We start from the raw sequence: 13,201 nt of genomic DNA on the forward strand, positions 1-13,201 counted from the left end.
GTACAGGGTTCTTGCACCATTTTAAAAGTTAAATTTTATGCTTTCAAGACCTTTTTAAGACCTCAATAAATATAATTTAAGACCCAAAAATTTCATAATTTGTTTGGAATAGACTACTCAATTTAATGTCCTCAATTTAATGATTTAAATGAATGGTGCCTCATCACAGTATGGATAACCCACAGTACCTGCCTTTTGGGTGTCTGGCGGTAAAATGAAACTGTTCTAGCTGACTGTGTGGGGGCGTCTGAACTAGTCTGAAAAGTTAGGCCCGATAGGGCCCAAGCCCGAAAAGTACATATTGACTGACAGCTTTTAAAAAGCCCGAACCCGTTTACAGCCCGACATTATTCAAATGTTCACATGCACACAGCGCTTTTGCCTTTGTTCATGAATGAGTCATTAATATGTGTTAACATTACTTATACATAATCATAACATAGACTATAGGCCACTTGGAAGTTGAAAAAAAAAAAAGTCCTCTGTAACATCGTAACATCTCAGCACTCTAAATAGGCCTGGGTACATGAACTTAGCCTTTAAATTTAGTCTGAACTAGTAAGTTAACATTGTTAGGTCGAGCTGAAAACAATGCAGAAATTAACCTGGACCCGCTATGACTAGCTGTTGCAACGTACCGCTGCTGCTTTCCACCTTTCATGCACGACTCGACGGCTTTGAGCCCCATGGTCCCTAACGAAAAGGTCTTTTTGCAGAATTTACTCATTGCCTCATTGCCACGCCGTTAAATTTACACTTTGCCATGTTTGCATTTTGAACCTTACCTCGACAAGGGCGTAATGCCAGCACACAGGTGCAGACCAACATAAGCGTCTGTAGCCGACCTACCGTAATAAGCTAATAAATGACGGAGACTGTCATTTCTCTCCTGTTTCACACATACTAAATTGATCAACTATTAGATGTTTTATGGTGGACCACTGTGCTTCCCTATCGTCATTAAGCACACCGGCTGAAAATGTAATACCTACAGCCACTTTACGGTAAAATTTAAGACAATTTAAGACCTTAATTTTCCCGGATTTTAATTTAAGACATTTTAAGGACCCATGGGAACCCTGAAGTAAATGGACTTGACAAACCACCTGTTGAAACACTCTTCTCTCTTCATATGCACCAGACACTTAAACTCCATCTTGCAAGAACTCAGCGAAGAAACCAATGTTTACTTGCGAATGTACCACAAATCATGTTGCACTACTTGTTTTCTTAACCTTAAAATACCTCTTCTGCACAATATCTTGCATAACATTGTTCTGTCTTTAGTATTTAACTGTATTTCAGTATCTGTCACTCATTTCAGTTCTGCTTCCCCTAAATCTAGATCTTATATTTAAATCGTAATGGCTTACAACGATGAAATCAAAAGCCTAACATAAGAAAAAAGTAAAGACTTATGAGACTCTTCTGAGTTCTGTGATGCTCAGTAGAGCGTTTCTTCCTCTTCTTTTGTCACGGTAGCGTGAGATTAATTAAACCCCAAAGATCTCAGATGGTCTGGATTTTCGAATTAAAGCATGCTGTTGAACAATGCAAACAGCTGTCACAAGTGAAGGAAACCAGTCTGGGAAACCAGCAGACACAAGGTGGCCAGCCAAAAATAGAGCTCCATAATTAGGTTCACAACTTCAGAAGGACTAAACCGAAGTATTATTGTGCTCTTTACAAAGCAGCGGCGTTCGGCTCCAGCAAAAGCAAAAGCAATTTCTCATGACAGAGAGAGACTACGAAATGACAAGAAGTGCTCACAGTGGGATTTGGAAAGAGCCTAGAGGAACACACAGGCTCTTTCTGTACAGTCTGTCAGTAATAGCAACACTGATATAAAAGGTTAGTTCATCTCAAAATGAAAACACGGTCATCATTTCCTCTCACTGATTTTGTTCTAAAGCCATGAGAAAATTGTCCATCTTCGGAACACAAACGAGGGTCGTTTTAATTAAATCAAAGAGATTTTGATCCCCCCGTTAAAGGTTTTTTCACACTTTTTCAAATGTGATGCAATAAAATGTTTGTAAAAAGACCAAATAAATAAATATAAATCAAAATCAGTCCAGCAAGATTTACACCAAGATTTAATTTAGGCTTTTAATCACGCATGATTGAGATGCAAAAACAAACCTCACTGGTTCTTGCCAAAGCTCAAACATGCAAAAACAAACTTCATTGTTTCTTGAGGAATATAAAACATGCACGAATGAACCTCATTGGTTCTTTGGGGAAGCTCAAACATGCAAGAATGAATCTTGTTGGTTCTTATGGAATATGAAAATATGCAAGAATGAACCTCATTGGTTCTTTGGAAAACCTAAAACATGCAAGCATGAACCTTATTGGTTCTTGGGGAAGCGCAAACACTCAATAATTAACCTAGTTAGTTCTCGAGGTAGCAAAAAACATGCAAGAATGAACCTCATTTATTCTTGCCGAAGCTCAAAAATCAAGAATGAACATCACTGGTTCTTGGGGAAGCTCAAACATCCAAGAATGAACCTCTTTGGTTCTTGCCGAAGCTCAAACATACAAGAATGACCCTCATTTGTTCTTGCTGAAGCTCAAACATGCAAAAATGAACTTCATTGGTTCTAGCTGAAGCTCAAAATCAAGAATGAACCTCATTGTATCTTGCTGAAGCTCAAACATGCAAAAATGAACCTCATTGGTTCTTGGGGAAGCTCAAACATGGGAGAATGAACCTCATTGGTTCTTGCCGAAGCTCAAAAATGCAAGAATGAACCTCATTGGTTCTTGCCGAGGCTCAAAAATGCAAGAATGAACCTCATTTTTTTGTTCTTGCTGAAGCTCAAACATGCAAAAATGAACTTCATTAGTTCTTGCCGAAGCTCAAAAATGCAAGAATGAACCTCATTGGTTCTTGCCGAAGCTCAAAAATGCAAAAATGAACCTCATTGGTTCTTGCCGAAGCTCAAAAATCAAGAATGAACCTCATTGGTTTTTGCCGAAGCTCAAAAATCAAGAATAAACCTCATTGGTTCTTGGGGAAGCTCAAACATGCAAAAATGAACCTCATTGGTTCTTGCCAAAGCTCAAACATGGAAGAATGAACCTCATTGGTCCTTTTGTCTTAAGCAATTTTAAGCATTATTGTGCTTCTGGACCAAATTTGACTGCTGTAAACACTGTTCACCCACCAACGTGAATTAAATGTGAATAAAAGCTGTATTAATCCATTTGACTCATCTGGATCTCTCTTTACATATGCTTTGGGCAAATATTCTTTCAATGGTTTCATTAATCTAACATGGACATTTGTCTTATACAGGGTTTGAAATTGTTAATTTTGCCAAAAGGAGAGCTTCACATTTAAGGAAACACACTCATTGTAGTTATTTCCTCACATTATAGGAAAAGGATAGGAGAATGTTTTCTTTTCTTCTTTGTGTAATCGATCAGTAATGACAACTGCTACAAAAGATTATTATTATTATTTTTTTAAATATTTTTTTATTGTAAGGAATAGCTTTAAGAGTGTCCTAAATCTGATACTTACTAAGGTGCATTGACTTGACTGCCGTAGTTTTTGATGTTGGCTGCAGCCGTTATTCCACACACAATGATGGGTATACCTCCACCTATTAAGTAGAATCTGTAGAAGAAACAACAACAACAAGTCTTTCAACCATTTAGTGCTATATATAAGAAATATTACAATCAGGGCCACAGTACAATATCTGAAAAATAAACATAGTTAAAAAAAACTACCTAAATTGTGTCCACTGGTGAGCTTTCTAATAGTTTTGAACACAAGGAAATCACAAATCGCCATGTGATAAATGTCTAAAATGGTCCTAAAATAGCAAATATGTTTAATTTTCCTAATTTAAGGAATCAATTTGAAAATCAAATCATCTAAAATCTGCTTAAAGTTGCTCTGAAGTTTGGAAACTTGCATAAAAAAACAATGTTAGAAATAAAAAGTCTGTCATCATTAGTGTTAACCAGTGTTGCCAACTTTTATTAAATACAAAATAGCACAGATATGATAGATTTGCTAAATATGGCTAGATGATGTCACATATTAATTTGCATATTGAAATCGGCACATAATAAAACTATTTAAATATTTCTTTTTACATTGTTGAAATGTAAATGAACCGAATTGATAACTGAAATAGATTTTATGTCTTCATTTTTTGTTGTAATTTAACTAACTATTAAAAGAGGGATAAAAAGAGCGATATAACTACAAAGAGAAAGAGCTTAATACTAATGTTACCCTGATTTAAAAAAATAAGCTAAATAAATAAAATGACAAATAAAAAAATTTATAAAAAAAAAAAAATATATATATATATATATATATATAATTTAAAAATAGCTAATTAAGACAACGATTAATGCTGTAGTACTTTTAAATAGCTAAGATAGCCAAGTTGCTAGTATGACATCACATACTAAAACTATTTAAATATTTCCTTTTTAATTTATGGAAATACTGAACTGAATCAGTAACTGAAATAGCGAATGGCACAATATATATATTATTTTCCATGTGTATTCCCTTCGAGCACATCATGTTTTATTGCATATTTACTGACACCAAGTGGACAGCAGAGGAACTTAATTTCAAACCCACCCATCTTTGCTTTCAGGGAATCGTGTGTGTACAATTAATTCTGTCTATGAAATAAACAAACCATTACCTGAGCATGGGTCTGGGTGGAGGTGGAGGTTCGTCCAGCTCCTCGTAGCGTTTGGCTTTGCGTGTCACCTGTTTGTAAATGTTTCGAGCCGTAACTCCAGACCACAGTGCTGTAGCCAGAGTGGAGTAATGCAGGACTATCCCCATCTGCAGGACACACCAGCACAAAACATCACACAAACATGAACAATCTCATACAGGCCATTCATCTGATATGCAGCTTTCTTTCTTTAACATAATGCGTAAGATATATTTTAGCAGATACAGATCATGCCAAATGAATATCTTATAGATCTTGACTGTATTTTGTGGTTTTCAAGCAAAGTCTGTGCAAGTGAGTATTATTCATATTATTAGCAGTTTCTCTCACTCGATCACCGTATAGTAGCATAACTGAACATGTATGTGTCCTCAAAAATACAAAGGGTCAGAGAGGTTAATATTGCGAATGAAAATCATAAAAATAAAAGCAAAATTTGCAAGATGAAAATTGTTAGTTCCCCTTTGAATTTTTTTTTGTTTCTTCTTTAAATATTTCCCAAATGATGTTTAACAGAGCAAGGAAATTTTCACAGTATGTCTGATAATATTTTTCTTTTGGAGAAAGTCTTATTTGTTTTATTTCGGCTACAATATAAGCAGCTTTAATTTTTTAAAAGCCATTTTAAGGACAAAATCATTAGCCCCGTTAAGCTATTTTTTCCTGATAGTCTACAGAACAAACCATCATTATACAATAACTCGCCTAATTACCTTAACCTGCCTAGTTAACCTGATTAACCTAGTTAAGCCTTTAAATGTCACTTTAAGCTGTATAGAAGTTTCTTGAAAATATCTAATAAAATATTGTTTACTGTCATCATGACAAAGATAAAATAAATCAGTTATTAGAGATGAGTTAGTAAAATGATTATGTTTAGAAATGTGCTAAAAATAATCTTCCTTCCGTTAAAAGAAATTGGGGGAAAAAAAATAAAAAGGGGGACTAATAATTCTGACTTTAATTGTATATGAAAGTGTGTGTGTGTGTGTATATACACACACACACCACACATACACACACACAAACACACAATATATATATATATATATATATAAATGAGCAATATCACACGAGTAGCAGTGCGATATGGCTGTATATCAGCACTGGTGGGAGGCGTGCATTGGCACGAGGCCGCATATATCTTTTAAACTTTAGATCTGTAGTGTCTGTTATTTGCTGGCTGTATGTGGTATGTGTACGGGTGCTGATATTACTGAAATATATCACGGCTATCAGCCAATCAGATTCGAGAACCAGACAGAACTGTTGTATAAATATATAACACATATATAAATATATATCATATATCTTACACTTACACACATACACACACACACACATATACACACACATTATATATATATATATATATATATATATATATATATATATATATATATATATATATATATATATATATATATATATATATATATATATATATATATATATTGAATAATAAAATTGTCATATTAACATAATTTTTACATTAATTCACAAAAGTTACACACACACACACACACACACACACACACACACACACACACACACACACACACACACACACACACACACACACACACACACACACACACACACACACACTATAATCCAATATATAATACTTACTATTTAATATATTACTTAATATAATAATACTTCTAAATATTATTTTGATTAAGTTTTTCTTTTTTTTTTAGGCCGGCCTCAAAAAAAAAAAAAAAAAAGAAAGATGTACGAAAATTGTTCAGTTCAGAAAGTGTTTTATTGCAGGTAATTGTGTGTTGCCTGTGTTTGTATTTTAAAACTCTCATTGTGACTTCTGTTTTAACATGGACCCTCATACATGTTTAATATTTATTTTAATGTAATCAAAAACAAACAAACAAAAAAACTCTTAGACATATTGGGAGATTAAGAGAACTGCAGATTTCCACTGTTACTTTAAAAATATCAGATATGAACTTGAGAGCAGTAGAGTCTGTGCTGAGGAACCTTTATAAAGAGTTTATGCAAATGTAGAAAAGGGACGTACCGCTTGACAAACGCTCGCATTGTATGTCTGGTTGATGCCGCCCACAAACACAGCACAGGTGAGGAGAATGTGCAGGCACAGGTTAACCAGCATATGCCAGCACTTCTTACTGATACGCACTGATCTGCAAATACACCAAATACCGCATTAAAACAACATGTAGAAATAAACTATAAATGCACCAATCAACTGGACACAATCAGAACTGGACAAAGATACTCTGCATTAAATTGAAGAAATATTCTGCCCAATAAAAGCAATGTGTAGTATCTATGAAAACACATAAACTGAGATAAATACATTTTTACACCAACTAGTCGAACATGTTGTAGGTAGATTTGTGGTTTTGTTTCTCTTCAATTAGAAACAAATAAACCAGGAGACTTTGGCTGGATTTACACTGCAGATGTTGATGGTCAATTCAGATTTTTTTGGCTGACCTGCTAACATCCTCTTTTAAAAGTGACTCGTATACGATTGTCTGCATTTACACTGCACATGACAAAACCGCAATGACCAGGAGAAAGAGAGAGAGAAAAAAAAACAGCGGGCGCTGGTTGATAGCACATAATAAAAGAGCGCTCTTTTCTCTGTTCCTGTATTTAACCTGTTTACAGGGTTTCATTTTTTTTTCAAATTCTTTTTGACAAGTTGTTTTACTATAGATTATGACAGAAATGTTCTCATTTCGTCATCTTCTTTTAATCTAGGTCTTTTAAAACCAGGGTCCGTTCTTCGTGCATGGATTACCCAGTTAGCTGGATTTGGATATTGACGATTTGACATGATCCAGGATCGCTTCGTTCTTCAAAACTGATCCGAGAGTTGTTGTCATAGCAACAGTTCTGGTAGATCAAACCTGGTCGGGAGCAGGTTCAATTCATATAAACAGGGTTAGATCGGCTCAGTTCAAGCAAAGATAACACAGCAAGTATGTGCTGAATTCTGACATTTTCTTAGAGTAGTAGTTATATACACTTGGGAAAATAGTACATGTTTTTTAACTAAATATATATAAAGTTAAAATATAAATATTAATAAAACTTATGCAATCTGCACCCCCGAAATGAAAGTACAAAGACTGCCACCTGGTGGTGCACAGAGAAAACTTAAGGATATGAACTTTTTAGATCGCTTTAGTACAAATTGTGTATAATAGAAATGCACAATATGTGACTTTTTTAACAGCAATGATACATTTATGCAGTCATAAACATGTTTTGACAGTTAATATGACGGTGATTTATTGCTTCACAAAAGTTGCAGACGCCTTTACCAATATCAAAATGCTTTTGTAAACATCCAGTTATTCATTACACCGATTAAAAAACCTGCTACTATAATATAACTATAATAAGGAAAATCTGCTCTAACTGTAAAACTAAATACGTTGCTCTTAACACATGAAAGGGCCAAGCATGCAGCCCACAACAAGATGTAAAGTTATTGCGCATCATATTTAAAAAGCCGTCTACTGCTAATTTGATGTAATTTTGCTCACATGTATAATTGAATATTAATCAGATGATGTCATTACACTGCTGTGCTGTCATCCAATCGTTGCATTGCTGATCATGATTTCGAGGATCGATTGATCTGTCCTTCACAACACACGCAGCGATCTCAGATCAGTTCATGCAGACATTTTTATCTGATTCACGAACTTGCTTGAAGAACTAAATTAGCGAGAGATCAGTTATCAAGATTAAAAGATCTAGGATCTGCCAAATCATCTTAGATCATTTAAGCGAGGTACGAAGAACGGACCCCAGTAGGTATCTTAACGTCATGTCTATGACGTGATTTATGCACGTGACGTATGCAATAGTTTTATATTCGTTTCTGTTGGTTAGCATTACGTGGCGGATATTGCGCTCTCTCACTCTCTTTCTGCTTCAATACTTGTGCTACAAGCTTTTTTAGTCCTTGTGTATGAGATTTAAAGTTTGCGACTCTGCTGAAGTCTGTTCTGAAATGAAAGCGTCAGACTTGACGTCATTCGAAATGGTTTTTAATGATGTGTGACTCGCATTGGCATGTGAAAATCCAATCTACATGCTTACATGACAGCATGGATCCAATTCATATCAGATAAATTTCCGATAAACAAGGCCTGAATATGATTTGAGTAAATCGGAATCTGTGTGATTTTTTTCTTGCTTACATGTACATGGGCCGAATCCCATCTGTGTCACATGGGAGAAAAAAAAAATCTGAATTGAGTCACTTGAACCATGCAGTGGAAAATCCAGCCTTTGTCACATGAGCAAACGTTATAAAGCCCACTTTAGGCCTCAAGTCAAATTCAACCAAATGTGTAGTTACTGCACTTTTGGACTGGAGTAAGTTCTAGAAGTTCATTTCATGCATGGAAAAAATCCAAAATCTAGGCACTTCTCAAACATTAAAAACACAAGATTAAAACACAAGCATTTTCAAAGATAACAGTGCATCACTAAAATGTGTTTTTAGTCTGTCTGCATGCGAAAATAGAGAATGTGAAGGTGTTCAGGTCTCACTTGTGATGGTAGATGTAGCTGACGATGACTGACAGCAGGCACAGCACCAGGACCAATGCGGTGGAGTAGATAACAGGGTGAAGAGGCCTGAAGATGAACACGTTGTACCCCGTCCTGTTCAGATCCTGTTAGACAAAAGGACATACAGTGCATCAACCGGATATTTTCCGTCATTGACAGATTTTTTTCAGCAGTGACAGAAAAATCTGAAGGTGATCCGTCATTTTGATGGATTATGCTGAGGGGGATCCATTGTAATTTGTAGCTAACTGTAATTCCCACTCCTGTCCAGCTGATGGCGATTGCCCTTGTTTTGTCTCCTCTTTGTCACCGCTGCGTACAGTTGCAAAAATCTCACAGCAGCCGTGTGTAAGAAGTTTCTTTAAACGGCCAAATAGTTGTGATATTAATAATAAAGGTGAAGAAAAGAGAAAGTGATGCAGTGGACGTTGAAGAACAAACAGACAAAAATCCTCAGTCGCCAACAGCTGTTGTTACGGGCCAACCAAGCGGCAACAAGGAGGTCAGGTGGTTTGGAGTGCCTTGTGAGCACCATGCACTACCAAATGCAGAGGGGTGAAGCCGCGCCCCTGGTGCTGAAGGAGCGCGTGCTGCAGTATTTTTTCCCGGTGAAACGAGTGCTTGCAAGACCGGGAAATCCCTCATTCAAAAAATCCAGCAAACTTCTGATCACTTCCTTGGGTGAAATGTTACCCAGGTAGCAGGTAGTAATCGGCTTGAGCTCGGCTGCCCTTTGGCGCCTCCGGCTCCGCCTCGGCATCGGCGAGTGTTTTGAGTATGGCCCGCAGCTCGCTCCCGCACATGCGTTTGTGATGCAGCTCAGCGGCTGTAAAGCACTGGCCCGATTCCTGTTAACCATATCTGGCCCGGGTCTGTCAGTAGAGTCCGGGCCGCTTCTGGCAAGGACTCTCCAGTGTGGCAGCAGAAAGCGGCTTCAACCTCCAGAATAATTTTAAAACTGTCACTAGAAGTTGACTTTCCGAGGCAAAGACACAGAGTTTAATGACAATTGCCTCTGCATCAGTTTCTCTTGATGCGCTTGATTACGCACAGGCAAGCACCAGTTCAGGTCGACGCAGGAGGACGCTATGAGTTAAGGCAGATAGGAGTTTTTGTACATTTGTCAAATAAATAAATGAATGATTCACCCTATATGCTCGTTGTGCAAGCTCATTATTAAAATATGAATGAAAAAAGCGATTAGAATATATGCATATTTAATTGACGGTCAATAATAGGTTATGACGGAATTTTTACAACCCTCTCCGTCAAAATGACGGACAATGACAAAGTCTAACGCGACCTCTGTTCAGCACCCAGTACTTTGGATTTTCGCCTGAACTAATGCCAATCAAATATTTTTTTATAATCCCATTTGCTGAAATAACAAAGGAAAAACTCACCGATGGTGTTATCAAGACTTTCAGAAAAAGGAAAACAATTGTGTGAGACTGATAACAGCAGCCAGATGATCAAATTTACTGTCCTGCCCCCATAGATGCTGCATTTCAAATGCCTCACACAAGCGGTAATTAATTTTTTTTAATGCAAAGATGATATAATAAATACCTATAAATGTACTTACATCTTTTAAAAAATCTAATTATTAAAAACGTTCAGGGATTTATGATGCTGATGACCGTTAAACTCTTCATGATTGTCAGAACAGAGTGAAATGCGAGCCGCTCTCACCATCAGCACGGCGTAGCTATTGAGTGAATGGCAGGACACGGTGGTGAAGTTGTCATCCTGATGGAGGATCCGGCAGCCGTCGCTCTGCCATCCACCTTGCCCACCCTGAAGACTGAAGTTCCAGAAAGCAGGGACCGCATCTGAGCCCTGCAGGAAGCGCCGCAGCGTCACGTTCACCGGACTCAGCAGATCCCGCAGCGGAAATCCCTCTGAGATACACGAGAAACAACACACAGTTGAAATCAGAAGGATTAGCCCTCCTGTGATTTTTTTTTAATTTTTCCCAAATTATGTTTAACAGAGCAGGAAAATTTTCACAGTATGTCTGATAGTATTTTTTCTTCTGAAGAAAGTCTTATTTGCTTTATTTTGGCTAGAATAAAAGCAGTTTTTATTTTTTTAAAAACTATTTTGAGGTCAAAATTATTAGCCCCTTTAAGCAATATTTTTTTCGATAGTCTACAAAACAAACCATCGTTATACAATAACTTGCCTAATTACCCTAACCTGCCTAGTTAACCTAGTTAAGCCTTTAAATGTCATTTTAGGCTGAAGACTAGTATCTCGAAAAATATCTAAATCATGGCAAAGATAAAATAAATCAGTTATTAGAAATGAGTTATTAAAACTATTATGTGCTGAAAAACATCTTCCTTCTGTTAAACAGAATAATTCAGGCTAATAACTCAGACTTCATATGGAGCTTAAAATATGACAAAACATTCTGAGTTTGAATTATGTTGATTTGAAGTATTAACAAAAGTTATTTAATAAAGCTGAATAATTGTTAACTATACATTTTTTAACTTGAACATCGGAAATTTGAGACAACTGATTTTTTAAGGCAGATTTTACAGCTTGTAAAAACACAAAGGTAATAAAAATAAGTTTGTGTTTTCAAAATAATGAAGAAATTCAGAGCATCAAACTAAATATTCTAAAATTCAAACACAGAAGTTCAGATTGTGAAAGGTCGGAAAGTAGGATTCATTTTTTGACAGCAACAAATTTCAACATTTAGATTTATATATCTGAAGATTTACTAGGGGCGACACCAAGGATCAGTGGTTAGCACTGTCGCCTCACAACAAGAAGTTTGCTCGTTTGAGTCCCGGCTGGGTCAGTAGCGTTTCTGTGTGGAAACCCGTGTTGGCGTGGGTTTCCTATGAGTGCTCCGGTTTCCCCCACAAGTCCAAAGACATGCGGTACAGGTGAATTGAATAAGCTAAATAGGCTGTAGTGTATGAGTGTGTGTGTGAATGAGTATTTATGGGTGTTTTCCAGTACTGGCTTGAAGCTGGAAAGGCATCTGTAGTGTAAAACATAAGTTGGATAAGTTGGCGGTTCATTCTGCTGTGGTGACCCCTGATAAATAAAGGGACTAAGCTGAAGGAAAATTAATGAATAAATGAATGATGATTTACTGGTTTGCTTTTATGAAATTTGACTCTGTTAGCATATGCAATATCAATAAAGAGCATTCAAATGCATTGCATGTACAGTGTGTGTGTGTGTGTGTGTGTGCTTGAAGCAGTGTGTTTTTACCGATCTTCGTGATCATAACCGGAGTGACGACGCTCCTCCTTTTGCTGCCATCACTGAGGATGCTGGAGTTTCCCGTCGGAGGAAAGAGCTTGCCGTTGCGGAAAGCCAGCAGATGAAGCTTATAAACAGCCTCTTCTGCTTGACCCGAGCTTCCCAGAGAGGAGAAGAGAGTTGGAGGAAGCTGAAGAGACGCCTCCACGATGGTGTTCTGCGGGAGACATCAGACACGCAATAACAACACTGTCAAAACATGATGGATCTGTTCCTGCTCCCACAGCTTTATTGGAGATCTCAGACTGAAGAACTGCTTCAGTTATGTGTGCTGACAATCAAGCACTGCACCTAAAGGCTTTACATATATATTTATGATGTAAAATCTTCAAGGGTAGTTAATTTGAACAGTACACAAGGGTTAAGAACGCATTAAACACCGCGCAGATGTTAGCGGAAAATGGACGTTTTTACAATTTTAGTATCGATAGGTACCGAAGTCAATACTTTTGCAACCCTACTGAGATGGAGCGCTTACCTTGAGGGCCAGCGCTGACAAGTTGCTTGTGACGTTGCATTTGAAGCTGAGCTGGCGTTCAGGGCTGATTTCTCCATGATGAGCCATGACCGTCCGCTCGGGCGAAAGCTTCTGGAACAGAGTGCAGGTCATG

At 37.1% G+C, this 13,201-nt stretch overlaps 1 protein-coding gene and 1 pseudogene across 2 annotated transcripts in view; both read right to left on the bottom strand.

The window, feature by feature from the left end:
- The window catches only part of adgra3 (adhesion G protein-coupled receptor A3), a 67,507-nt gene that overhangs the window by 1,637 nt on the left and 52,669 nt on the right, over positions 1 to 13,201 (bottom strand). Inside the window, exons 12-18 of one of the 2 annotated variants that reach the window (NM_001302224.1) lie at positions 13,069 to 13,201; positions 12,540 to 12,747; positions 10,995 to 11,203; positions 9,282 to 9,406; positions 6,763 to 6,886; positions 4,686 to 4,831; positions 3,533 to 3,628 (exon numbers count right to left, since the gene is read on the bottom strand). The exon at positions 13,069 to 13,201 is cut by the window's right edge and continues 56 nt beyond it. In NM_001302224.1, coding sequence (NP_001289153.1) covers positions 3,533 to 3,628; positions 4,686 to 4,831; positions 6,763 to 6,886; positions 9,282 to 9,406; positions 10,995 to 11,203; positions 12,540 to 12,747; positions 13,069 to 13,201 — 1,041 coding nt within the window. Of the gene's footprint in view, positions 1 to 3,532; positions 3,629 to 4,685; positions 4,832 to 6,762; positions 6,887 to 8,282; positions 8,477 to 8,547; positions 9,407 to 10,994; positions 11,204 to 12,539; positions 12,748 to 13,068 lie in introns of those variants that run through there. The other variant, XR_015494475.1, reaches the window with a different exon arrangement.
- On the bottom strand, positions 2,278 to 3,076 carry LOC147836229 (uncharacterized; annotated as a pseudogene).

The sequence above is a fragment of the Danio rerio genome, chromosome 7 (assembly GCF_052040795.2).
Source record: "Danio rerio strain M-AB ecotype USA chromosome 7, GRCz13ab, whole genome shotgun sequence".
In the NCBI taxonomy this organism is placed as follows: Eukaryota; Metazoa; Chordata; class Actinopteri; order Cypriniformes; family Danionidae; genus Danio; species Danio rerio.